Source organism: Xenopus laevis, chromosome 4S (assembly GCF_017654675.1).
Source record: "Xenopus laevis strain J_2021 chromosome 4S, Xenopus_laevis_v10.1, whole genome shotgun sequence".
NCBI lineage: Eukaryota > Metazoa > Chordata > Amphibia > Anura > Pipidae > Xenopus > Xenopus laevis.
Genome location: NC_054378.1, coordinates 93,986,890 through 94,013,068, shown reverse-complemented (window position 1 = coordinate 94,013,068; position 26,179 = coordinate 93,986,890). Strand labels below are relative to the sequence as shown.

The following is a 26,179-nucleotide window of genomic DNA, read 5'->3' as shown; positions in this document are numbered from 1 at the left end:
AGGATGGTTTTGGTAAGTTAGACAAACGCTATACAGATCTTAAGTACAATGTATAAGTCATGTGTAAAAAAACTAGGATACTATATAATAGGCAAACATATTGTTTTGACGAAAAGCATGACGGGTTAAACTTCAATGCCCCACCCAGCCCCGCGCTGGAACGTCGTGGCGTCACTCTGGCCATTGTTCACGCCCACAGCTATGCCGTTGTTGTGGATGCGTTGCGGATTTCGGGAGCAAGATGGCTGACGTGTCGCTGGATGAATTGATCAGGAAGCGAGGCTCGGGGATGTACAGCAGGTAAGCGGGGCTACTCGCGCGGGGATGTCGGATTCTCGGTTAAAACATTCCCTTCATTTCCCGCCCAGCCTGTGCTATTGGCGCTGGTGTTTGTAAACTTAAATGCGATTGGAAACGACTTAGCGCCTATTGGTGGTACTGGTGTGTCAGTCAGGACAGGAGGCGCCTGGGGCCTAGTTAGTTTGTTGTATGACTGTTCTGAGATCAAGCGAAAGGCTTTGGCAGCTTTTATAGGTGAATGTGAGCCCAAGGCCCTCCATGTTGTTGGCTGCCTCATTTCGTGGTTGCTTCTACTACATCGGGGGAAGTGGGAGGTGAAGCGCTATAGCAATTGGAGACACAATACATTGGGGTCCCTCTCCGCAGTTGCTATGTGTACCAGTTGCTAGTAGCCCCTCTTAGTGTATGTGCCATTGACTATTAGGAGAGCACCAGGGTGCATAATCAATAGATTTTATTATTATTAACATGTATTTATATAGCGCCAACATATTGCGTAGCACTGTGTTGCTGATGTAATTGCAAAGACCAAGAGTTAAGGTGGCCATACACGGGCCGATAAAATCTGCCGACAGACCGAGTCGGCAGCTTATTCGGTAGTGTATGGGGCCCTCCGACGGGCTTCCTTTATCGATATCTGGCCAAAAGTCGATCGTACGGGACTAAAAATTCAGTTGGAGCGCAGCCGCATCTGTTCGTTGATGCAGTCCCGCGATCCGACCACCCGTTAGCCATCGTTAGGATCCGATCGTCGGGCCCTTGACAACATTGGAAAACGAGCGGATCTCTCTGTGTATGGCCACCTTTAGATCAGCCTCATAACCAAAGGTGCTGTGAGGCTGTAAAGCTGGCCATATATGCAAAGATCCGATCATTCGAATCCTCAAACGATCGGAGTTCCCCATCTCCCAACTTGCAACTAACCATTCAGATCAAATAAAGTAGTAAAAGAACAGATCAGCCGATGTTCTGCCCCTGACAGCAATCGTACGAAAGTTATGTCCGACAAAGCTAGTGACAGTCTCCCTCTGAAAATCGTACGATCGGCAAAACATGCAGAGATATTATCAGCAGCCGACAGAAATCTTTTAACCTGTCCGATCGACCAAACAACCGATCTCTGCCGGACGAAAAATGTTGGGACTCTCCACACACGGTCCGAATATTGTACAAATCGAGGATTCCTACGATATGATCTTTGCGTCTATGGCCAGCTTAACTCTGTAAATGATCTGAAGCAAACTGCCAGGTAGAGGGAAGCAACGCGTTTCCTGGAGTGTGAGAGTTGGATTCCGCAGACTGGTGCTCCAATAGATCAGTAACTTGAATTGTATCAGTGGCTTGCATACCATAATAGCTATCTCTGGCCTGTACTTATGGAAGTGCTCAAGTGTTGTTCCACAGGTAAAGGCCCCCATACACAGGCAGATAAAAGCTGCCGATTTTATTGGCCCGTGTGTGGGGCCATCAGACGGGCTTCCCTGTTTGATATCTGGCCGAAAGTCAGCCAGATCTCGATCCCAGGCAGGTTAAAAAAAATCCCGTTGGATCTCGGCAGCATCTGTTCTTCTATGCGGTCCCACAATCTGACCTCCCATATCGGATCCATGGCCCGTGTTTGTATCAGCCTGATAACGCCCATTCAATGTGGGCATATCGGGGGGAGATCCGCTTGTTTGGCAAAATAAACTGCCAAAGTGCACTTAGACTAGCCCAGTGCACCCGAGGAAGGGGTGTTCCCCAAAAACTTGTGCCACATTTCCTGCTGAAATAAATGGAGTAAAAGGCAATTGCAGGTATACACGTATGCTTCTTCCTCTATACACTGTCACTGAATACCATTTGGCCTGGAAGTAGCCAAGGAAGTGAATACCTAGAGCAGGGGTGCCCAAAAGATAGCTCGAGATCTACCAGTAGACCTTTAGCTGGTGATCAGTAGATCTCGAGACAAACAGCTTGTCTAAATCATCCTCCTGTTTCATGCTTTTCATTCAGATATTTATTATGTTACATAATAAATAGATTTGTTAAATATAGCAATTCATATTTTCTCATCAATATTTAAATAATTTTTTAATGGATGTAGATATAATTGCTTTTAATGGATGTAGATCTTAATGGGACAACATTACTAAAAGTAGACTTCTCTTAGCAAAGTATGGGCACTCCTGACCTACAGAATAAGTAAGTGGTGTGTGGAAGAGCTTTTTTTTCCAGCCTAGGGTTAGCCAGCCTGCTGCAGCAACTTCTGCTGATGTGAGAATTGTAGAGGGCAGGGAGTTGCACATACCTGAACAAGTATAAACCTCTTTGGAGTTTGCTGTTGCATACACAGATCTGAATACAACTGACACCTTTTGTTTTTGGAGTTCAAGTTGAAATGCTGGGTTGTGAAAAAAACCCAAACTGGCGCCATTTGTAATTTACAAATCTTTATATAATTTGTTTGCTTTTATATTTATGTATATTATTTATATATATAGCACTACAGAAGTCAATACAATAATACATACAAATTACATTAACAACAAAGATTAAGTGTTAGAGACCAGAGGTTGTAGGTCCCTGTCCCATAGAGCTTACAAGCGGGAGGGTAACTTACAGGCACACAGGGCCGGCTATTCAGTGCTGCAAGTTACAGTGGTTGTCAATGCACAATAAGTGCCAGAACTGTCTCTAATGTTTTGTATGTGTCCCAAGAGGTAGTCTTTGAGTTTATTTTTGAAGTTGAATTTTCTCTTCAGAGGAATCAAGGGTTGGCATTCCAAGTGGCAAGGCAGAAGGTTTAAAGTGGAATGTTTAAAGTGGGGAAGTAGTGGGTGGTGTCACCAGTTGATTGCTTTGAGAGGAACGGAAGAGTCTTCCAGGAATTTATGGAGACATATGAGATTATATATAGTGAGGTGCAGACGAATGAAAAGTTTTGAAGGTTATGAGAATACATTTATATGATATTCTTTGTTTTATGAGAAGCCATGGTAAGGACTTATGCAGTGGAGGGGCTAGGAGCGTTTCTCTCTTAGATGAGAGGGGGTTACAGTAGTCTAAACAGGATAGGAAGTGAGCACGCATGAGCACCTTAACTGCTCTGAATGAAGAAAGGAGGGAGCTGAGGAGGGCACCACAGTCATACAGGACTGTATCTCATGGCACTCACAGCAGCAACTGCCTCAACTTTACTTTTCCTTCTGCAAATCCCATGGACTTTCTGGCGAGTGAGTGACTGAATGAGTGACTAAGTTAGTGAATGAATGAGTGACTGAGTGAGTGAATGAATTAGTGAATGAGTGAATAAGTGAGTAAATGAATGAGAGTGGGGCTGACAGCAGAGGGGAAGGGAGGAAGGGCGGGCTCACAGCAGCAAGCACGGTCACGGAAGGGAGGGCAGGCTGCAAGCATGGACACAGAGGGGAAGGGAGGGCTGAGAGCAGCAAGCACGGAGGGGCAGGGAGTGTGTTGAAACTTTTATGACCTGCCAAATTTGGTAAAATTAACATGGTAATTAGGGGGTGTGGCCACAAAAATGGGCATGGTCAAAAAATGTCACCGCCACGTTATCAAGGTAGATCTCTGATGGGGGCCAGGTGTCAAGAGTAGATCCCAGTGTAACAAAGTCTGTGCAAATCTGAACTAAAGTATTGTTCTTAGAAACAGAATTGCTTCTGCCAGATCCTCCTGCATAAAAGCTCTTACATATGATTTCATTGCTTGTGTACTACAGATCAAAATGAAGTATTTAGATGCACAGATCCTATCAAACGAATTGAGGATTCGTACGATTTTCGGATCGTGTGTGGAGAGTGCTGACATCTTTAGTCCGGCGGAGATTGGTCGATTGGACAGGTTTGATTTTGACCCGACCGATCCCGCCGGAGCCCATTGCACATCGTAATTGGCCATACGCCCGAACGTTCAGATTGCCCCCGATATAGCCATGCTCGTTAATGGCATGTCGGGGAACATCGCCAACAAGCGGATCTTTGCGTTATGTCGGTTGCACTTCACACTAGTGAAACGGCTACTACTCTTACAGCAGAGAAGCACTTAATTATGACTGTTATCTGTGAAATAGGAAATTGCATATTGTATCTTTATTACCGTATATACTCGTGTATAAGCCGACCCGAGTATAAGCCGAGGTACCTAATTTTACCTACAAAAACTGGGAAAACTTATTGACTCAAGTATAAGCCTAGGGTGAGAAATGCAGCAGCAACTGGTAAGTTTCCCAAAATTTCTCTAAATAACAGATAGCTAGAATCTCAGCTGCCATAAAGCAGGACAGGACTGCTGCTTACAATGGGGATCAGATAGGACCTGTGCAGCCACTGGGACAGAATGCTCTGTTATACAAAGAGCTAGAATCTCGGCTGTACCCCACTCGAGTTTACATACTATTGTATTTACAATACATTGCCTTCCAATAGCAGACACCTGTTGCTTGTTGACAATGCACTTTCCCAGAAGCATGGATCACCATGTGGCTTCCATTGCCGCCTCCTACAGACACCTGCTTTGCCCTGTTGGGTTCACACAGCACTACCCCAGCAGCCCTGAACAGATATTACCATTATTACGGTACTTATATGTGGCCCTACTCTCTGCTAGCAGCCCTATACATAGAGCTCACAGGCGGTCTACCCAAAGCACAATGCGTCATGTACAGTTGCAAGTGATGCACCACTTTGGTATATTAATCACCACAAACCTGCATTCAAATCACCCCTGCAACAGCAGATTTTCCGAGAGAGCCGTGGGCACTCCGCAAAGGTGTCGGAGCATCACTATCTCATCTAACAAGGGAAAGCAGCCGGAAATAGCCGAAGACTTCGGCTTTTAATGGCGCAGAGGATGGGAAGTATTGAACACTTACGGCAATGGAAGAAATGCGCAACATTGAAATAGTCGCAATGACTCACTTCACAAACTATTTCCTGAACGCGTGGCTCATTTTCGCTTAGCGCTTCCGTCTTCACTGCCTGTTCGGCCGGGACACAGGCACTACTGGTAGCTCAGAATGGATGCCCTGGAATCGGAGAGCAGGCTCAGAGGTACAGGAGATCTCGTTTATGAGCAGGGGGCGGCGCTGAACTGATTCCCGCTCCCGGCAACTTTATATATATATATATATATATATATATATATATATATATATATATATATATATATATATATATATATATATACCACTGTAGTTTCAGCACTGAACAAGGACCCCCAATAGCAGCCCATTAGCGTGCCTGTCTGTCAGGATGAATAGGTTTAGGTGTCTGACCCGCGTATAAGCCGAGGTAGAGTTTTTCAGCACATTTTGTGTGCTGAAAAACTCGGCTTATACGCGAGTATATACGGTATTGCAATTTAAAGTTATTAGGAGTTGGATTCAGTACATTTTCGGTGACTCCGGCTCCACTGAAAATTGTCTCCAACTCCACAACTAAGACTCCACAGCTCTGGAGTGGAGAAGTGAAAGTGACCAAAGCAAGTGTAGAGCTGAGTATGTAAGAGCTGGAGTAAACTCAGAAGCATAGTGTTTAAGTAGAGCAGAATAGGTGCATTTAACTTGGGGCTTAGCCTGTAAGGGTGCCAAGTGAGCCATTGGTGGAAGAGAGAATGTGGTTATACTCACTAACCAGGGTATCAGGATCAGACATAACCTTAGAGGAGAGGAAACTCAATGTGAAAGTGGGAGTTAAGGCAGGGGAGTTCACATGTATCCTGTATTAGGACAGCAGGAAAGAAGCATGTATGGTAGGAGAGTGTTCATCAGAAAATGTAGCCATATGATGGTCAGAAATAGGAAATGAGTCAATGAAAAAGAGACTAGATCTAGAAAGAGAGGCCACCATGAGAATGTGCAACCACAATGGCAGTTTTATTGTGGGTAAGTCAAGTTTCTTTTAGTGCAAGAATGTTAAAGAATGGATCAAAACAAATCATGGATTAATGTGCGATTGTTAAAGAGCAGTTGTTTAGAAGGGCAGGTTATAGTGAATGTAGTTACTGCTACTCTGGATGGGAACCTTAGATGACAACCAGAATACAAGTTTAGTGACAGTTCAGTGCTTAATATTGATTTTCTGTTAGGAGAGTGTGCTTGAATCATCTGGTACATTTAAAGTTTGCTTTTAATTTGTGTAGTACTTTACATCACATGTGGTGAAATTTCTGCTTTTCTCTGGATTAGTTCCAGTGATCCAGGAGAATATCTCACATTATCTTTAGGCTGGGAGCAAGCTTATGAGATAGCAGGTATATGCAATTTATTATTATCTTGCAGAGACATGGCACAATAAGCTGTAGGTCAGGCATGTCCAAAGTGCGGTCGGGGGCCGATTGCGGCCTGTTTTCAAATTTACACCGGCCCTCAGCCTCCATCTTGAAATTAATAATAATGAGGCCCCCCAGCACAGTGCGATCAGGAATCCTATAGCAGTAATATTAAGGCACATTAATGAAATGATCTGCTACTTGGTCTATACTGCTGCCTTTGTGCTGAAGGTTTTAGAATAGACACGTAGAGACGCGCTGTTTTCGAATACTTCTTTAGGGCTGAAGGTGTCAATAGACGTACTGACATGCCAGTACAGTAAACTAAAGAAGTATGGCATCAGTACGTTCCAGTACGTGTCTATTGCTAACACCTTCAGCACACAGGCAGCAGTATAGACCAAGTGGCAGATCATTCCACTAATGTGCCCAAATATTACTGATACGATTACTCCATTCCTGTAATTTAATGGTTAAAAGAATGTCGGGCTGAATGGTCGGCCCCTACACATTTTCACCTCACCAAATCTGGCCCTCGTTGCAAAATGTTTGGGCACCCCTGGTGTAGGTCATAGCTTGAGTCAAGGAAATTAAGCTGCTGAGTCAGTCTGTAAGATGCCAGCTATACTTTTGGTGTGCGAGGGTTGGGTGGCTCTTTTTACACATCCCACTTGCAGTACTGAGTGTTAAGCTGGCCATACACGGGCCAATAAATGCTGCCGACAGAACCTAGTCGGCAGCGTATCGGCCTGTGCGCGTGGCCCTTCGACGGGCTTCCCCGATCGATATCTGTCCAAAAGTCGGCCAGATGTTGATCGGGGAGGGTTAAAAATCCCTTCAGATCGTGGCTGCATCTGTTCATAGATGCGGTCCTGCAATCCGGGGGTCCAACAATCGGATCAGATCAATATCGCGTATTGGGGAGAGATACGCTCATTTGGTGACATCTCCAAACAAACAGATCTTCCTGTGTATGGTCACCTTTAGTTGCTTCCATAGTGTGATGCTGGTGTTTTTAATGGTATTTCTGATTTAACATATATTCAAACCCATTTTATGATATAAACATTTGCAAAAATGTTCAACTGAATCTGATTCTTGTGTTAAATTGTCTCATGAGACCCTCTTTGTGTCATGTATAGGCTGTTGTTTTTGTGTGCCCATTGTATACACCCATTTTTTGGCATTTTATACATGTGTTTATAATAATGATCATTACATTTACTGAGATTTAATTTTCCTTTTGCCAAATGTTATGAGATAAAATGGGTCATTTACAAAGCAAGAGTGCACCTCTTAAAAGGGATGTAAACCCTGCTGCATTGCTCTGCTCAACTGAACTTTACCCAGTTGCTGAACTACAAATCCCAGAATATTGTAACATGCAATGAAGGTTAAGGCATGCTGGGAGCTGTAGTTCAACAACATTAGGGTTGTATTCTTAAAGTAATATTGCACAATAAAACTTTTCCCAAACTTCTCCCCAAATCTCCACAGCCATTCCTTCAATGAGAATCCCAGTTGATCTGTATAAAACTTCCTCTTTGTTCCTGCAATTGTAGTTGGAAGCTTTAAGCACAGTTTCCCAGCACTGAACAAATTTGTCCTTTATCTCCATGTCTGATTCCAGTGTCAAATAATGAAGAGATAAATGACATAATTATCTCAATATGTAAGAAAACAGCAAGATTCCAACATGGTACTGCAATGCATTCATTTTGCATTTATAGTGAAGTTTTTGATCAGTAGAATTCTCCTTGGTGAATTTTCTTGCAACTATAATTACTGCTTTTGGCAACTTCTAAAGAAAACTAGGAGGCACTGGGGGACGGCGTTACTGCTGAGTTTCCTTCCCCTTAATGCACATTCAGAGGCCACTGAAATGGACTGTGTTCTGCATCTCATATGGAATAAAACATTGGGAGGCCCATTTATCAAATGTCATTTCGAAATCATGTGAGTTTTTAAAAAAAAAAAAAAATCGAATTTTATAAACTCGGATGAATGAAATTGACCCAAGAAATCTAATTTGATTTGTGTTTGAATTTGAGTTTTTTCTTCGAAAAAAAACCTTGAATGTCAGGAAGGCTGCAAACAACTCCAAATTGATCCCTGGATTTTTCCCGTTGACTTAAACAGCAATTCAGTAGGTTTTAGGTGTCAAATAGTCGAATTTGAGTTCTTAAAGGGCTAGAGTATGATAAATCGAATTAGAATTTTTTGAAAAATTCTAATCAAATTTGAACAACCCCCTAGTCGAATTTGCCACTTTTGATCATAAAAAACTCCAAAATTCAATTTGCAATTTGACCCTTGATAAATCTGCCCCTTAGTGTGAGCTGCAGATTTGGCAGGTACAAGTCAGCCCTGTCCTTATTGCTTATCATGGGGAAAGCAAGTAAGTGCATTCTGTAGCCTTGATACTTGTTAGTCTGAACGAATGCAGTGCATAAATTAGAGATCAGGTACCCCTATGTGCCTCCTGCCCCTAACCTGACTTGTTCCTTTCCCTGTGGTGCAGCTAAGTTAACTGGCATCCATTATGCCTGTGGCTTTGTCTGCTGAAGCTTGCAAGGCAGGGGACTGACCCGTGAGGCATCTTTTACACCCCTTCCATTTAGGCCCAAACTATGGGTCCCACAGAGCAAAGGGAGCCCTGAAGTAGTGATGTGCAGGTCAGGCTTTTCCTGGCCCGCACCTGCCTGCCTCCCACCACCTGTGCCTGTCCGAGTCGGTCTTCTTTTATAGACCCGCTCCCCCAATGACATCACAAAAGGGGCGGGGCGAGAGGCACACATCTATAAAAACTCAACCTGGAAGTTGGAAGCCGGCATTTGGAAAGTTGAGGGCGGAGAGAGCAGTAAGAAGAGCTCAATCCGCACCCGACCCGGAAAGGAGCATGCGTAGTCGGGTCGGCCCGCACATCACTACCCCGAAGGTAATACCTGTTTCTCAGGTTGAAAAGTGGTCTGTAGGAAAGTTTATTAGAGTGTAACTTAATTGTAAAAAGAAGATGTAAAAGCCACAGCCAATAATTCAGACACTGTGAATCCCTACTGCACTATAGAACATACAGGATATTTTCTTTCTTGTCACATGACCCTTATGCTGCCTTTTAAATTTCAGGTACAGTAAAATCCCAATTTTACATTTTTCAGGTGACCAGAAAATACTTGTGTAAAATACAGGAATTTTATTATGCATAATATATAGGTGGGACCACAAAACAATGTAAAAATAGGGAAAACTTAAAATGACATATACATACATTCATACATACATAACTTTACAGGTTTAATACTGTGGCTGATGATATTTATTAACCTTATAATTGCCATTTCATTTGGATCTAGAATGAACAGTCGTGCAGGCACAGGAAGTAACATGAGGTCCCGGTTACAGCTTCCTGTCTCCAATCGTCCAGTTGCTACCAGCTTCCAGAGGACTTTTGATGCCCGCCAGAAGATTGGGGTGACAGATGCCCGAATGAAGTTAGGTGTGAAGGATGCACGGGAGAAGCTGGTGTCCAAAGATGCTCGATTCCGCATCACAGGCAAAGTGCAGGATGCACGGGAGATGCTGAATTCAAGGAAACAGCAGGGGGGAGAAAACTCCAAAGTGATGGATGCTCGACAGAAGCTCAGTCTAAAGAGGAGTGCCCCTTCTTTGGCTCCAGCAGTGACATCTAGTTCTTCAACCATAAACCTTACAAAGACCATACAGGCAAGCGGCATCTCCAGTTAAAGGGTTACTTTATAGTCTGTATACTGCATACGTTTTTCAGATAGTGTACGGCTGTTTTCTGCACTGCATAGTTTTTGATGGCCATGAATGAATGAGTGGTGCTTATTGTACTCAGCCAAGGCTTCTATCCGTGTGCTAAACCTGGTACTTTATTTGTATGGCCCAATTTAAGATGATTAACAAGGCATATTCATTTTCACTTGTAAGAATGAAAATTACAGGTGTATTGTATGTTATTCACGTGTTTTTTGTTTTTGACAGATTCCACAGCAAAAGGTCAATAACTCACACTTAACACAGTCTTTAAAAGGAATGCGAATAAATGTAGTAAATAACAAGCCAACCAAACAGGTAATCCATGTTGCATGTAAATGACTATTCCTGCTTTATCTAGTATAGGTCAATATAAAAACAACTGGACATATTTTTATTCAATGTGACATGATGCTTTCCCTGTGTTACATGTTTTAAGAATCCCCACACAGAGGAGTAGTTTCCCTTGGCTCCAACATATTTAGCAAAAGAAAGCTGTCGAAAATTTGCGTTGAAAATAACATGAAATATATGTGAGAACAGTTTGTGAAACCTTGAATAGTCACAGTTTATCAACAAGAAAAATTTGGTAAAGTAAAGCCTTTGCTGCCTCATTGAAAATAAACATAATTCTGTCTTTTTTTTTATTTGTGTACAAATCTTTTGTGGAAAAACAGTACTGGGAATATTCTGTCAATCTTTATTCATTTTTTTTAAATAAGCGAGTGGTCAAGAAATAAAATAAACTGTAAGTCTTGTAGAGTGCTAATACTGTAAGGGACTGTATGTAGTTGTTTTAGTTTAATAGTAGATGTAATATTTTTCCTTCTGTGTATATTTCTTTTTCCCCTCTCCTTTTTGCTCACTTTTTACCTAATTTACCTTTTCTCTTATTACTATACAATAATATATCAGTACAATGCACAGTGCTATGCTCTGACACAAAAATCAGACTGACCATGACTCAATTAATTTAGAATTGTTTTTCCTTTATACAGTTCATTCCGTGTATGTGCTGTTTCACTTTGTAATTAAAACAGAAATAATAAGAGGTAGTAGTCAATATTATTGTTTGACCCTTTAACTGCCAGCAAGATTAATGGAAAAAAGCTATTTAGTGTCAGCAACATAGATTGTGTTTTTATATTCTGTTATAGTGCATGAAAAAATGACTGGTAGTAATTGGCATCTCAGTTGCTGCCATCAAATTGTTAAATATTGATTGGTGACACATTCCTTAGTGAATAAGTTCTGCAGGATTTCTTTTTTGAATGTATAATTTAATTTCAGGCACACATATCACTATCCCACCAGCTTCCTTCACGGCTGGAAGACGAAGATGAAGAAGATGAAGATTTGGAACTTTCCTCTATCCCAGCTAAGCAGATGAAAATGACAGCCACAAACACATTGCAAAAACGGGTAAGGGATATAAAGAGCAACCATGTTATACATGTAATTTGTATGTACAGGTATGGGACCTGTTATTTAGAATGCCCGGGACCTAGGGTTGTCTGGATAATGGATCTTTCTGTAATATGGATCTTCATACCTTAAGTTTACTTGAAACAAAATCATGTAAACATTAAATAAACCCAACAGACTAGTTTTGCTTCCAATAAGGATTAATTATATCTTTGTTTAGGATCAAGTACAAGCTACTGTTTTATTAGTACAGAGAAAAAAGAAATCAATTTTAAAAATCTGGATTATTTGATTATGGAATGGAGTCTGAGAGATTGCCTTTCCCTAACTCTGAGCTTTCTGGATAACAGGATTCTGGATAATGGATCCCATACCTGTACACTATTAATTTTCTGCTTTTCTGCCTTGCTGAAATGAAACCCATCAGGATATTTATAAGTTATTTATCCAATATCTGCAATGGGCATATAAAAAAAAAACGGAACTACAAACACCGGATTAAAAACATACTGTGGCGGGAAACCAACTGAAACAGCAAAGAAGTGGCGTGTATACAGACGTGCATCAAAAACATACAACGTAAAGTGTTGACAAAAATCAAATTGTGTTATGTACAGTCACATTAATGATCGGTTAGCATGTAAACTGGAATGCCACTCAAAATAAAGGAGAGTGCATAAATATAACATAAAACAAAATACCCATAGAAAGCAAAAACGCTTCCTTCTCAATCAAAAACAAGTACATTTATAAAAATGTGAAATCCACCCTATATTTGTGTATATGAAAATTATATGGACACATATTTCCCCTTTTTTCACATATTTTTGACATATTTTCTGTCAGTTTATTCCAGTTCTTTAGTTTTCCGTCCTTTCCCTGTGATGTACATACACAATATAGGATGTGCTAGCAATTAAGTGAGACACCCAATACTAACAAATTCCGTCGCTATAACTCACTCCATAGTCAGTAGACGATTAACAAAGTGAATGCCATGTGCTTTACACAGGCTAAAGTGGATTTTATTTTTCTGGCACAACAGACAGTAGGTTAAATTGCAGCAATATATCTTCTGTGCAATTGATTGTTACGATAGCTCCTAAAATTTAGACTCTGCTTTTCTCCGCTCTGTTCTTTTGATTTTAGAACATGTGTCCCTATAATAATGATATACACAAATATAGGGTGGATTTCACATTTTTATAAATGTACTTGTTTTTGATTGAGACGGAAGCGTTTTTGCTTTCTATGGGTATTTTGTTTTACGTTATATTTTTGCGATCTCCTTTATTTTGAGTGGCATTCCAGTTTACATGCTTACAGATTGTTAATGTGATTATCACTGTACATAGCACATGTTTAATTTGATTTTTGTCAACACTTTACATTTGTATGTTTTTGATGCACGTCACTTCTTTGCTGTTATGTTTTTAATCCGGTTTGTAGTTCCAGTTCACTTTGAGAAAAGCTGGTGTACCAGCCGACCTCATCTCTGCAAATGTGTGTGTGTGTGTGTGTATATGTATGTATGTATATATGTATATGTATATGTATATATATATATATATATATATATATATATATATATATATATATATATTCTCTCCCTGCCTAGATAAAAAAAATTACAAAATAATGATCACTTCTTTGATCCCAGTATTGTTTTTTTTTTCTTTTCCTTTTATCAAGGCTCTACCGATAACAAAGGTTGTCCAGAATGACACTTACACAGCACCTGTTGTCCCACAGACTGCTTCACCTACAGCCCCTTTACTCCGCACAAAGACTTTGACCAACATGTCTCGTACACTTGTAACCAAGGAGGATACCGCTCCACTGCAGTTGGCATCTACAGAGGTGACTCACAAACAGACTAAATATAAAACTTGTGTTGCAATCTGATATGATGTTACTCCAAAATATTTCTTACATATTTCATACAAGAAGCATACTCTTGTCTAATTGTTCAGATTATTTGAATCAAAATAAGGCAGAGTTCCTTGTTATTGGTGACTAGTTCTTTACTTTTTTAAATGCTGTTACAGTGTGTCCTTTTGATATTATATGGAACAGGTTCTACTTTAAAATTATCAGGAGTACAGGGGCCTTTTGCAAAAAGCAATATTTTTATTATACTTTATTTGATATAGCGCCGTTATATCCATGTTTTACATAGCTTATACCTCATTGTCAGCAGTGGAGCTTACAATGTAAGATTTCTATCATAGCTGCAGACACATTGGACAATTTTATCAGAAGGCAGTTAACCTTACTTTGTGTTTTTGAGTGTGTTTATGGGCAGGGGAAGGAACCCATGTAAGCACAGTGGGAACAGATTCCTTGCAGAAAGTTCTATGGCTGGAACCAAAACTCTAGTCTGTAGGGCTTTTGATCATTAAAAATTGTCCCTCTGGTTAATTTTCAAATGCTGGCAAATATCTAAAGCCATCTAATAAATACCTTTAATTATCCTATTTTAAAATATGCTAGCAACCCTACTTTGAATTAAAGATGATATATTATTCGTCACCATGAAGCTGTTTTTCTCTGTAAATTATTTTACTAATTAATTTGTAGTAACTCGATTTTTATTTTTCAGCCGGTCCTCAGCCCACTAGAAGGTACTAAAATGACAGTAAACAATTTACATCCCCGTGTCACAGAAGAAGATATTGTGGTAAGTGTCAGTTGTCTGAATACCATTATTATACCTGATGCATTACATGTTGCACAGTTTCCTGATGTAACTTTTTTATATGTACAAGGTAAGGAGTATTCAACCCTAAAAGTATATTTGCCTGCAAAATAGTATAAAAGTGAACTACTGCACTAATTTGCAACGGAGAGCCTGTTGCTCTGCTTCAGTCTGACTACACGGGTGAAGTAAATGTGTTTGCCCATGAGTTAACAGAGAAATACACCTACCCTTTTATTATAGGGCAAGGTTCTCAAAATTTCAAAAAACTCTGTGGCACATCTTGCTTTCCTAGTAACATAGTAAGTAGCATAGTAAGTTAGGTTGAAAAAATACATACGTCCATCAAGTTCAACCTGCTTAACTGCTAGTTCATCCAGAGGAAGGCAAGAAAACCCATCTGAAGCCTCTCCAATTTGCCTCAGAGCGGGAAAAATTCCTTCTGACTCCAAAATTGGCTGACTAGTCCCTGGATCAACTTGTACTATGAGCTATCTTCCATAGCCCTGAATTCCCTCACTTGCATCCAACCCCTTCTTAAAGCTATCTAATGTAACAGCCTGTACGATGGATTCAGGGAGAGAATTCCACATCTTCACAGCTCTTACTGTAAAAAAAATCCCTTCCGAATATTTAGCCGGAACCTCTTTTCTTCTAATCGGAATGGGTGACCTTGCATCAGCTGGAAAGACCTACTGGTACATAAAGCATTAGAGAGATTATTATATTATCCCCTTATATATTTATACATAGTTATTATATACCCCCTTAAGTGCCTCTTCCCCAGTGTGAACATCCCCAATTTGGCCAGTCTTTCCTCATAGCTACGATTTTCCATACCGTTTACCAACTTAGTTGCCCTTCTCTGTACTCTCTCTAATACAATAATGTCCTGTTTGAGTGATGGAGACCAAAACTGTACGGCATATTCTAGATGGGGCCTTACAAGTGCTGTATACAGTGGAAGAATAACCCCTTCCTGGCGTGACTATGCCCCTTTTAATACAGCTCAAGACCTTATTTGCCCTTGATGCTGCTGACTGGCATTGCTTGCTACAGCCAAGTTTATCATCTACAAGGACTCCAAGGTCCTTTTCCATAATGAATTTGCCTAGTGCAGTCCCATTAAGGATATAAGATGCCCAGATTGCCTGTTTGTCAAGATCCTGTTGCAAAGATGCTGCCTTCCTTTTTTGACATTCCTTTGTGCCTGTGCATAGGGCAACTGCATCTGCTCTTGCATTCATTGTTTCTGACCCCAAGACACAGGAGGTTGAGTGCACAGGTGTACCCGATAGAGGTGGGGGTAGTTGGTGCAACCAGTTATGTGGTGCGTGTTTGAAAATCTGTCTCTGTTTGCCCTGGCTCAATATAAAATGCTGTTTGGTTTTCATCTTTAATGGACCCTGCAACCTAATACCAGATTAATTCTGATGCAAATTCATATTTGATAGGATCACTTATTTGTTTTCCAACCCTCTGCTCTGCATCTTTTAGCTTGGGCACACTTGCTTTTTGCAACCACATATCATTTTGCAAACTGGAAAATCACAGTGTATATTATCCTAAATCAGTTTATAATTCCTTAATACCCCTACAGTTCAAAGACAGCTTATTTAAAGTGATCTACAAAGGCAAATGCTTTGTGTGTTGTTGATGGAGTAAACCACAGTTTCTCTGCCGTCTCAAGGGGGACACAGGGAACGATGGGGTTAAGCTCCATCCTCCGGAGGCAGGACACTTGAATTATTTAAATTGAATGGGCGTGCCAGAGCAGGCTTAACCCCTCCCACTGAACACAGTCTTCAGTTTTTTAAGTGTCCTGCTACCGGGAGGAAGGACATTCAGACATGGAATTCTTCGGTCAGTCTTTTGGCTGACACCCGGGGTGATACCGTAATCAGGGTTCCCTGCTTTACATTGGTTAACCCCCTACGAGGACTTAACCCACCGGGGTCACTTCCCTAGCCCACAGGCTATAACCGACCACCCAGACGATTTCCTGCTCTGTTTTCTTCATTGCAGACGGTCTGGCCGGTGTGAGGGGTAAGTGGCTCATTTACTTATGGGTTCTGGCCTTGGGGGGCACCCTATTGCTGCCACTTGCCCTTACCAACCCCAGCCCCCCCTCCCCCCGCCTGGGCCCGCTGCCTGCCTGTCCTTGGCTATAGTAATGCCCTCCTGTCTTGCCTGCTGCAGCTCTGTGACCTGGGAGGGTCCTTGGACTGTTGCTACTTACAGCGCCATTGTCAGTTTGGGGGAGAGCGGCTAACTCCGTCGCTCGCAGCGGTTCGCTCCGTGTGGAACGCATCTGCGTTCCAGCGGCCATTTCTTTTTGGCGCGGCAGTCTCCCCCGCGCTTTCGCGCATGCGCAGAAACGCATGCGTTCCGGCGGCCATTTTAGACTTCGCGCCGTTCGCTTCTCACACTGCAGGCGAGACTGAACACGACTCAACCCCTCTCACTGACACTATAATGGCAGAAGGTAGGACAGGGGGGCCATTCACAAGGGCGGGGGGAAGGGCTCCCTCCACAACACAGGTGAGATACCTGGCCTGCACCAAGTGCCAAGTTAAGTTGCCTGGGAGCCATAAGGAGCCTCTTTGCTTATCCTGCACTAGGGGGCAGGGGGCAGCTGCTGCTTCTGGGGGTTCCTCAGAACCACAGGCTGAAGACTTATCACCAGACTTGTCTCCAGACCCGGCACCTGGTCCCTCTGCTGACCCACCACCTCCTCTGTGGGCGGTCCAGCTTTCCCAATCCCTGGCATCATTGCAGGGTTTACCAGCTATTGCTGATACATTAGGGAAGGCCCTAGCACACCTTCAACCTAAGAAAGGTGCCAAGCGAAAACGCTGCGAGGAAACTAAAGCAGTTAATCCTCAATCCCATTCTGATGATTCAGCCGAGGAGCAATTGTCTTCAGAAGGTGCACTTCCCTCTTCAGATGAGTCTTCTGAGTTTGAGGAAGATGACAGGGAAGAAGGCAGGGATAAGGATTCCCCACACGACATAGATAACATTATCAAGGGAGTACTCGAGGTACTTAACTTATCTCAAAAGCCTAAGAAACACGGTGAAACGTCTTCACTTTTCAAAAGACAACACAAGTTGTCAACCTGTTTCCCTGACCATGAACAGCTAACTAGTATTATCCAAAACGAATGGAATGCCCCTGAACGTAAATTCCAGGCTACCAAGAAGTTCACCAAGTCTTATCCTTTTCCTAAAGAATTGGTCGACAAGTGGTCTAATCCCCCGACTGTGGATGCACCAGTGTCCAGACTTTCCAAATCCACCACACTGCCTGTCACTGACGCAGCAGCGTTTAAGGATCCTTCAGACAGAAGGTCGGAGGGTTTTCTGAGAGCCATTTTTTCCTCAGCTGGATCTACACTAAGGCCTTGTCTAGCGTCAGCCTGGGTGTCCAGGGCCATCCTGGCATGGTCGGAGTCCCTTGTCAGAGACATTCAGGAAGGTGTTCCTCGGGATGAACTTTACCTTTCGCCCAGACTATTGCAGAGGCATCAAGCTACTTATGCGACGCCACCTTAGATGCCGCGCAACTCACCGCGCGCACCTCGGCACTTTCCATAGCAGCTCGCAGAACATTATGGCTCAAAAGCTGGTCGGCCGATATAAGTTCTAAGAAAGCCTTAACTTCACTACCATTCATGGGGCAACGACTGTTTGGGGAGGAACTCGAAAAAATTATCTCCCAAGCTACTGGAGGTAAAAGTACCTTTCTCCCCCAAGCCAGAAGGCGCACGTCCACAACTCATAGACGAGGGAAATTTTTTCGTGGCCAAACCGGACGTTTCTCTCGGCGGCATAGCCCCCCTCAACGCTCCAACTTCCGTTCCAAAGGTAACGAGAAAGGTCGTCCATCATGGAAGAACAACAACAAGGCCTACAACAAGCCATCAGTTGACAAGCCTGCGTCATCATGACGGGGCACCCCCTCCGGAATCGTTAGAAAAAATCGGGGGCAAGCTTCTACGATTCCGGGAGGTCTGGATCTCTCACTCATCAGATGCTTGGGTGAACGAAATTGTTTCGGAGGGATACCATCTCGATTTAACATCTGTTCCACCCAGAACCTTTTTTATGTCCAGGGTCCCGTCGAATCCTGCCAAGTCAAGAACCTTCTTGCAATGCATAGAGAAGATGGCGCAAACAGGAGTCATTGTACCCGTTCCTCCGCCGGAGAGATTCTCCGGTTTTTACTCAAACCTTTTCACAGTTCCGAAGAAGGATGGCACCGTCAGACCTGTGTTAGATCTCAAAGGTCTCAACAAATTCATTCGACATGTACGGTTCAAAATGGAGACACTTCGGTCAGTAATACGGGGAATGGAACAGAATCAACTAATGATGTCTCTGGACATCAAGGACGCCTATTTGCATGTCCCAATTTGGCCTCCTCACCACCGCTATCTTCGCTTTGCGTTCAAGAACAGACATTACCAATTTGTAGCTCTTCCCTTTGGCCTGTCGTCAGCTCCCAGGGTGTTCACCAAGCTTATGTCGGTCACTGCAGCGACCCTACGACTCCAGGGATTATCGGTGACACCTTACCTAGACGATCTTCTTCTGACAGCCGCATCGCCGCAGAAGGCGGAGATGGATCTCAACAAGGCAGTCCTCCTGCTCCAGGATTTCGGGTGGACCATCAATTGGAAGAAATCCAACCCCTACCCAAGTCGCCAAATGACCTTCTTGGGACTAGACTTCAACACAGAGATGCAGATTGTCAGTCTACCAACAGACAAACAGACCAAAGTAAAGAGTCAAGTACAATCCCTCTTATCCAACCGAACCACTACAGTTCGCAAGGCGATGCAGGTTCTGGGAACGATGGTTTCCGTCATAGAGGCGGTTCCATTTGCACAGATTCATTTGCGTCCCCTGCAAGCCAACATTCTTTCCACCTGGAAGGGGGGAGCATTATCACGACCACTTCGGTTGACACAGACCACTCGAGAGGCGCTCCGCTGGTGGCTGGTCCACGAGAATCTTGCCACGGGCCAGTCCTGGGCAACCCCGGATTGGAAGGTGATAGCCACAGATGCCAGCCTTCAGGGCTGGGGGGCGAATTGGGACAATCAGTCAGCACAGGGACTTTGGTCCCAGCAAGAAGCCTGCCTCCCAATCAACATCCTCGAATTGAGGGCAGTAAAATTAGCACTTCATCAGTGGACGAGTCAACTTCAAGGGCAATCTGTTCGCATACAGAGCGACAATGTCACCACAGTGGCATACATAAACCGCCAAGGCGGAACTCGGAGTCAGTTGGCACTGACGGAGGCCAGCCAAGTTCTGCATTGGGCGGAAAGCAATGCAGTGAAGTTGTCGGCGATACACATTCCAGGCGTGACCAACACGAAGGCGGATTTTCTCAGCCGGAACCAGCTGCATTCCGGGGAATGGGAATTGCACCCGGAGGCCTTCGACCTACTTGTCAGGAGTTGGGGACGTCCAAGTATAGATCTAATGGCGTCCAGACTCAATCGAAAAGTGCCAAGGTTCTTCGCTCGCTACCGAGATCCTCTAGCCGCGGGGGTGGATGCCATGACTCAGCTCTGGGACTTCAAGCTAGCATATGTCTTCCCTCCTCTGCCTATGCTGCCACGAGTTCTAAAGAAGATAAAAATGTCCCAGGCAGTAGTGATAGTTGTGGCCCCATTTTGGCCACGGAGGACATGGTTTTCCGACCTCCAAGAAATGTCAATAGCGCCTCCCATTCGGCTGGAATTCCGACCAGACCTTCTACAGCAAGGCCCAATAGTGCATCACAATCCAGGTCTCTTCGCATTGACGGGGTGGCTGTTGAGGCATCCATCTGGCGGAGCAGGGGTGTAACAGAGGACGTCATTCCTACCATGCTCAAGGCACGTAAAGCTTCATCTTCCAAGTCTTACTATAGGGTGTGGAATGCCTACTCTACATGGTGCAGGGCTGCTGAACTCCCCTTCACTCACCTCAACATTCCTAGAGTCCTGTCTTTCCTTCAACACGGATTACAGATGGGTCTGAAGACTAGCTCCCTCAAGGTCCAAGTATCTGCCCTGTCGGTGTTGTTTCAGCATAGGTTGGCCAACGAAGATGCCATACGTACATTTCTTCAAGGTGTTGCTCACATTGCTCCTCCATTCCAACCACCCGTAGCGGGGTGGGATCTCAACTTAGTCTTGGAGGCTCTTCTTGATCCCCCCTTTGAACCGATGAGCTCGATCTCCAATACGTGGGTCACCTGGAAGGTGGTGTTCCTTATGGCTATTACCTCCACTCGAAGAGTTTCGGAGCTTGGCGCTCTCTCCTGCAATCCACCTTTTCTGATCTTTCATAAAGATAAAGCCGTGCTTCGAACTGTCCCGACCTTTCTGCCCAAGGTCGTCTCATCTTTCCACGTCAATCAAGAAATAGTAGTCCCGTCCCTATGTCCAGCACCTAAGAACAGCAAGGAACGTCGGTTACACAGCCTTGATGTGGTCAGAGCCCTCCGTTGGTACATTGAACGGTCCAAGCCCTTCAGGAAGTCCCAGTCATTGTTCATTCTTCCTTCTGGCCCACGCAAAGGTCAGGCAGCATCCAAGATGACCATCTCTCGCTGGATTAAAGAGACAATCAAACATGTCTATCGAGTAAAGGGGAAGAGTCCACCAGACGGTATCCGGGCCCACTCCACTAGAGCGGTGGGGGCCTCCTGGGCGTGGCGAAACTCTGCCTCCCTAGAGCAGATTTGCAAGGCGGCTACTTGGTCTTCCACGCACACCTTTGCTAAATTTTATCATGTTGACACCTTTTCTTCCGCCGAGGCTTCTCTCGGACGGCAGGTGTTACACTCAGTGATTAAGTAATTCTACATTATTGGTCTAGGCTCGGCCCCACCCTGTTGTGTTGGGACTGCTTTGTTAAGTCCCCATCGATCCCTGTGTCCCCCTTGAGACGGCAGAGAAAACAGGATTTTTTTACTTACCGTTAAATCTGTTTCTCTGTAGTCGATAAGGGGGACACAGGGCTTCCCGCCCGTCGGCGAGCCGTCGACCATGACTTTTGTCAAAACTGAATTCTCCCCTGGTTATCTGTTCTGCCAGTTTTTTGTTATGTATATAGTTCCCGTTAGCGGCTTTGGAACAAACTGAAGACTGTGTTCAGTGGGAGGGGTTAAGCCTGCTCTGGCACGCCCATTCAATTTAAATAATTCAAGTGTCCTGCCTCCGGAGGATGGAGCTTAACCCCATCGTTCCCTGTGTCCCCCTTATCGACTACAGAGAAACAGATTTAACGGTAAGTAAAAAAATCCTGTTTTCCTTACTCAGTCACCTAATAACTATGCCGTGGCTTTCATATGATGTGGATTTTAATCTTATGTGTTGATTTTTCCTTTCAACAGGAGTTGTTCTGTGTCTGTGGAGCTTTAAAGCGAGCCAGACTGCTTAGTCCTGGTGAGGCAGAAGTTGTTTTTGTGAGGAAGGACGATGCAGTTGGTGCTTATAAAAAGTACAACAACAGATACCTGGATGGTAAGTGAATAGCTAAAGTGGAAATGCATATTCTTCTATTTTAACTGTATGTGCTGGAGGGAGGGTATGATCAATTCAGAGAGTGAATGGGAGTTCACTTGGTTGGGTGCATGATAGGTGCTGTAGTCCTACAACAGGAGTTACCGGTGCAGATAATGATCACGGAGGTTCACAGTGTGCCTATAACCTAGTAAGATGAGGTACTGTAAAAATATACTAGATATTTTGTTGCATTTTACTTCTAAAATATTATATTTAAATAAGGTTAGTTAATTTATCAGATTGTGATTGCAATTATTTATTTACCTGTGTTAATTAGCTTCACTGTTCTCCCCAGCTCAGCCTGTGTTTTGTAAGTTGTGTGGTTCTGTTCCTACCTTAAAGCCTGCACCTACCTCTCCTGCCTTAATAGAACACTTAATAGAACACTTTTTACAGCAATTGTCAGGAATGCAGCAGCTTTTTGTATTCACACTACTGCTGTGTTTACAGTAGAGCACAGTCCTACTGGTTTCTGTGAAAAGTGTTCTATTAGCTGGGTGTGGTTGGGACAGGACTTTGAGGCATATTTTTATATATTCTGTATGCTGTAACATTGAGCGTGCTTTTTTTTATATACCTGACATGATAAATATATTGTAATTTAAGGGCAACCCATGAAATGCAATCTTCATGTGAATGGCAGTGTCATAACATCAGACCAACCTATTCTACTGTAAGTATCTTTCACTAAATGTTGCCTCCAATACTAATCTGATGCACAGTAAAAGGGTAGTGTTCCCTAACAATTGCATCCAAAATAGCAAAGAAATTTCATCACACAGATAAATGGTATAAATATTTTTACTGTTTGCACAATGCATCCTGTTGTAAATGTCACATTGAATAATGCCAATCCAAATCCTAATTTGCATATGCAAATTAGGGGTGGGAATGGGAAAACATTCTTACTTCCTTGTTTTGTGACAAAAAGTCACGCGATTTCCCTCCCCACGCCTAATTTGCATATGCAAATTAAGTTTTGGATTCGGTTCAGCCAGGCAAAAGAATTTGTCCGAATCCTGCTCAAAAAGGCCAAATCATGGATTCAGTGCATCCGTAAATTACAGAAAGGTTCCCTGAAGGGCACCGAGGACCTGAGTACAATATATGTTCTGAATCCTACAATAGGGTAAGATTAGAGGAGAAATTACATTTCAAATACACTGGGAAGCCCAGCTTGAAGTGCAATTGTCACATTTGTGGTGAAATGTAAACCAAAAATATTTGCTCCCCTCGATATTCTTGACACTATGGCTGAATAACTAATATACCAATATTTTGCTATATCTGTAGCCTTGTTCTACAGTATGAGTAGCACTTATGAAAGGTTACATTCTCGAAGGGGCACTTGAACTGAAAAGGTCTGACAATCACTGCTCTAACCTGAGCAACCTGGGGCAAATCTGCCTGGAATTGTGGGCCAAAAGGTTGCTCTACAGCGGTGGTCCCCAACCATTGGCTCGGGAGCAACATGTTGTTCTCCAACCCATTGGATGTTGCTTTCAGTGGCCTCAAAGCAGGTGCTTATTTTTCAATTCCTGGTTTAAGGGAAAGCTTTAGTTGCATAAAAAACACGTGTACTGCTAAACAGAGCCTCGTGTAGGCTGCCAGTCCTCATATGGGCTACCAGTAGGCAATTACAACCCATATTTGGCACCCCTGGGAACTTTTTGAATGCTTATGTTGCTATCCAACTTTTTTACATTTGAATGTGGCTCACAAGTAAAAAAATAAATAAAAAGGTTGGGGACTCCTGCTTTACAGAATAAAAGTCTGGGGACTAAATACATTTATTTATTTAATTTTAAAACTCATTTCAGTTCACGCAGCACAAAGCACAATTTCAGCTGAGAATTTGCTATTTAAAACGAGAATTCTTCCAGGGTCTGTTAAAAGGTTGTTACCTCAAGGCACACTGTCTGTAATTACTCTGTATATATTTGCTAGAGTTCACAAAATAATGCAGTGTGCACTGTCAGGAATGTGTGACAAATGTCTTCTTTGAGTTTCTTAAATGCCATTTATTTGTTTAATTTTTCACTCCAATTTTTCCATAGACGACTCAGTGACACACCATCTGCAATGAAAAAAGCAGAGATTCGAAGATCAAACACATTGTCTTCATCGAGTGCACCCAACCCACCTGCTGAAGTTGACCCCGACACCATTTTAAAAGCCTTGTTTAAATCTTCGGGCTCTTCAGCAGTTGTTCAGCCAACCGCATTTAAGATCAAACTCTGATGAGGCCAGCATGAACTAAAGAGGGGGAATGCTGGAGGGAATCAAAGATGGCTCTCGGTGTGACCAATTTTAAGATTTACCCAGAGAGACAAGACTTTTGTTTCAGAGAGATTTTGTTCGAACTGCTCATCAGTGGATTAGGGATTTTCAGACTGCTGCTCTGTTACCCTATCCTTTGTAGCGGCAGAATTACAGTTTCACTTTCCTTTTTGTTGAGCTGTTCCTGCAGTCCACATGCTGGTTTCTCTCCCAGGATGAAGTTCCTGTACAGTTTCTTGCCATGCTGTTTATTCTTATTAGGGATGCACCTAATCTACTAATTTGGATTCGGCCGAACCCCCAAATCCTTCGTGAAAGATTTGGCCTAATACCGAATCCTAATTTGCATATGCAAATTAGGGATGGGAATGGGAAAACATTTTTTACTTCCTTGTTTTCTGACAAAAAGTCACGCGATGTCCCTCCCCATCCCTAATTTGCATATGCCGATTCGGGTTTGGCTGGGCAGAAGGATTCGGCCGAATCCTGCTGAAAAAGACCGAATCCCGAACCGAATCCTGTATTCGGTGCATCCCTAATTCTTATTTTCAATATCATTGTTTATACATAACTTTTTGTGTTTTATTTCGTTACTTTTTGGCTCTGGAATAAATAACTGACTGACATGAAATGTGCAGCCCCCAAAAAACTAGAAGGGAGCTTCACCTTAACACATGCAGTTTTAATTTATTGCTTAAGATGGCACTGTTCATTTTCTCACATCCAGATGAGTAGCAAAAATATGTCCTTAAATTGGACATCCGTATTCTTTAGATATATTAGGTTAATATTTGTTCAAAGTATGATCTCTGGAACACTATCCAGCTGAAAATTTTGAACCGATTCACACGTGATTATAATAGCAATATTTGGTCATTATAATATCAGCACAGATGACTTCCCAATCAATAACCTAACAGGCTATTTTTCTGCTAAACCATAGATCTGTTTTAGATAAATCTGCCTGGTGGTATTTTTTTCCACTTCCTTGTTATCCAGGATTGGATTATAATAGCATAGCCAGTGCAGTTGCTTAGAAACGGGTTAAGATGCATGCAGCACAAGTGCAGCTGTTCTTGTAAAAAAGCATTTCCATTATGTAAAATCTGCAATCAAATTTGTTTTTGTTTTTTTTTGGGTGCAAATTTACTCTGACCTCTTACACATTTATTTGCAAGGATATTGAGAAATTGGCTCTGTCTGTGACTTTAATGGTTAACTGTTGTATTTCATACTAAGGCAGTACGTGATTTTCATGGCAATAAAAGGCTTTGATTAATATTAGCAGTCGCTACTTGGGAGACGATCTGTGGAGTTAAAAGGCAAAGACAATAAAATAAGTCAGTGAATGTTCAATATTCCGATTTTGTGCCACTAAAATGCAATAAAATACCATCGATCATAACAAACCAGGGTTGGCTAGGTCTACCCAATCGCAATCAGTCCTATTATTTTAAACATAGGCCAATAATATTGAGCACTTCCTCTCGTCTAATTGTTTTGAGAGGGGCCCCTGAATGTCACGTTCTCAGGTGGGCCCTAAGAGTCTGCAATAATCTGTTTATATAAGTTTTATTTTCACAGTAAAGAAAATGATGTTGGTTTACTTCAAGTTTTATAAGTAATCTCAATAACCGTTTCCTTTATGGAAATATATAGATACCATATAGATATATATCTATATAATACACAAAAGCCGTGAATATCTTGTAAATTATATCCTTATAAACGGTGAGTAGTGATGTCATCAGTTATAAACGGTGAGTAGTGATGTAATTTCTGTCACATGACTCACTAAAATTTGTGTATTATAATTAATAAAGTACCCCCAGTTGTAAAATATGAGGATATTAGAAGTTAC

General features: G+C 42.7%; 1 protein-coding gene across 1 annotated transcript; it reads left to right on the top strand.

Moving 5' to 3' along the window:
• The first annotated feature begins 247 nt into the window (after nt 1–247).
• On the top strand, nt 248–25,597 carry poldip3.S (polymerase (DNA-directed), delta interacting protein 3 S homeolog). Its single transcript, NM_001092146.1, is given in 9 exon segments — nt 248–300; nt 9,924–10,293; nt 10,576–10,665; nt 11,638–11,769; nt 13,465–13,632; nt 14,375–14,452; nt 21,867–21,996; nt 22,645–22,711; nt 24,096–25,597. Coding segments are annotated over 8 exon segments (1,218 nt in total). The 5' UTR covers nt 248–300; nt 9,924; the 3' UTR covers nt 24,280–25,597.
• The last annotated feature ends 582 nt before the right edge of the window (nt 25,598–26,179 follow it).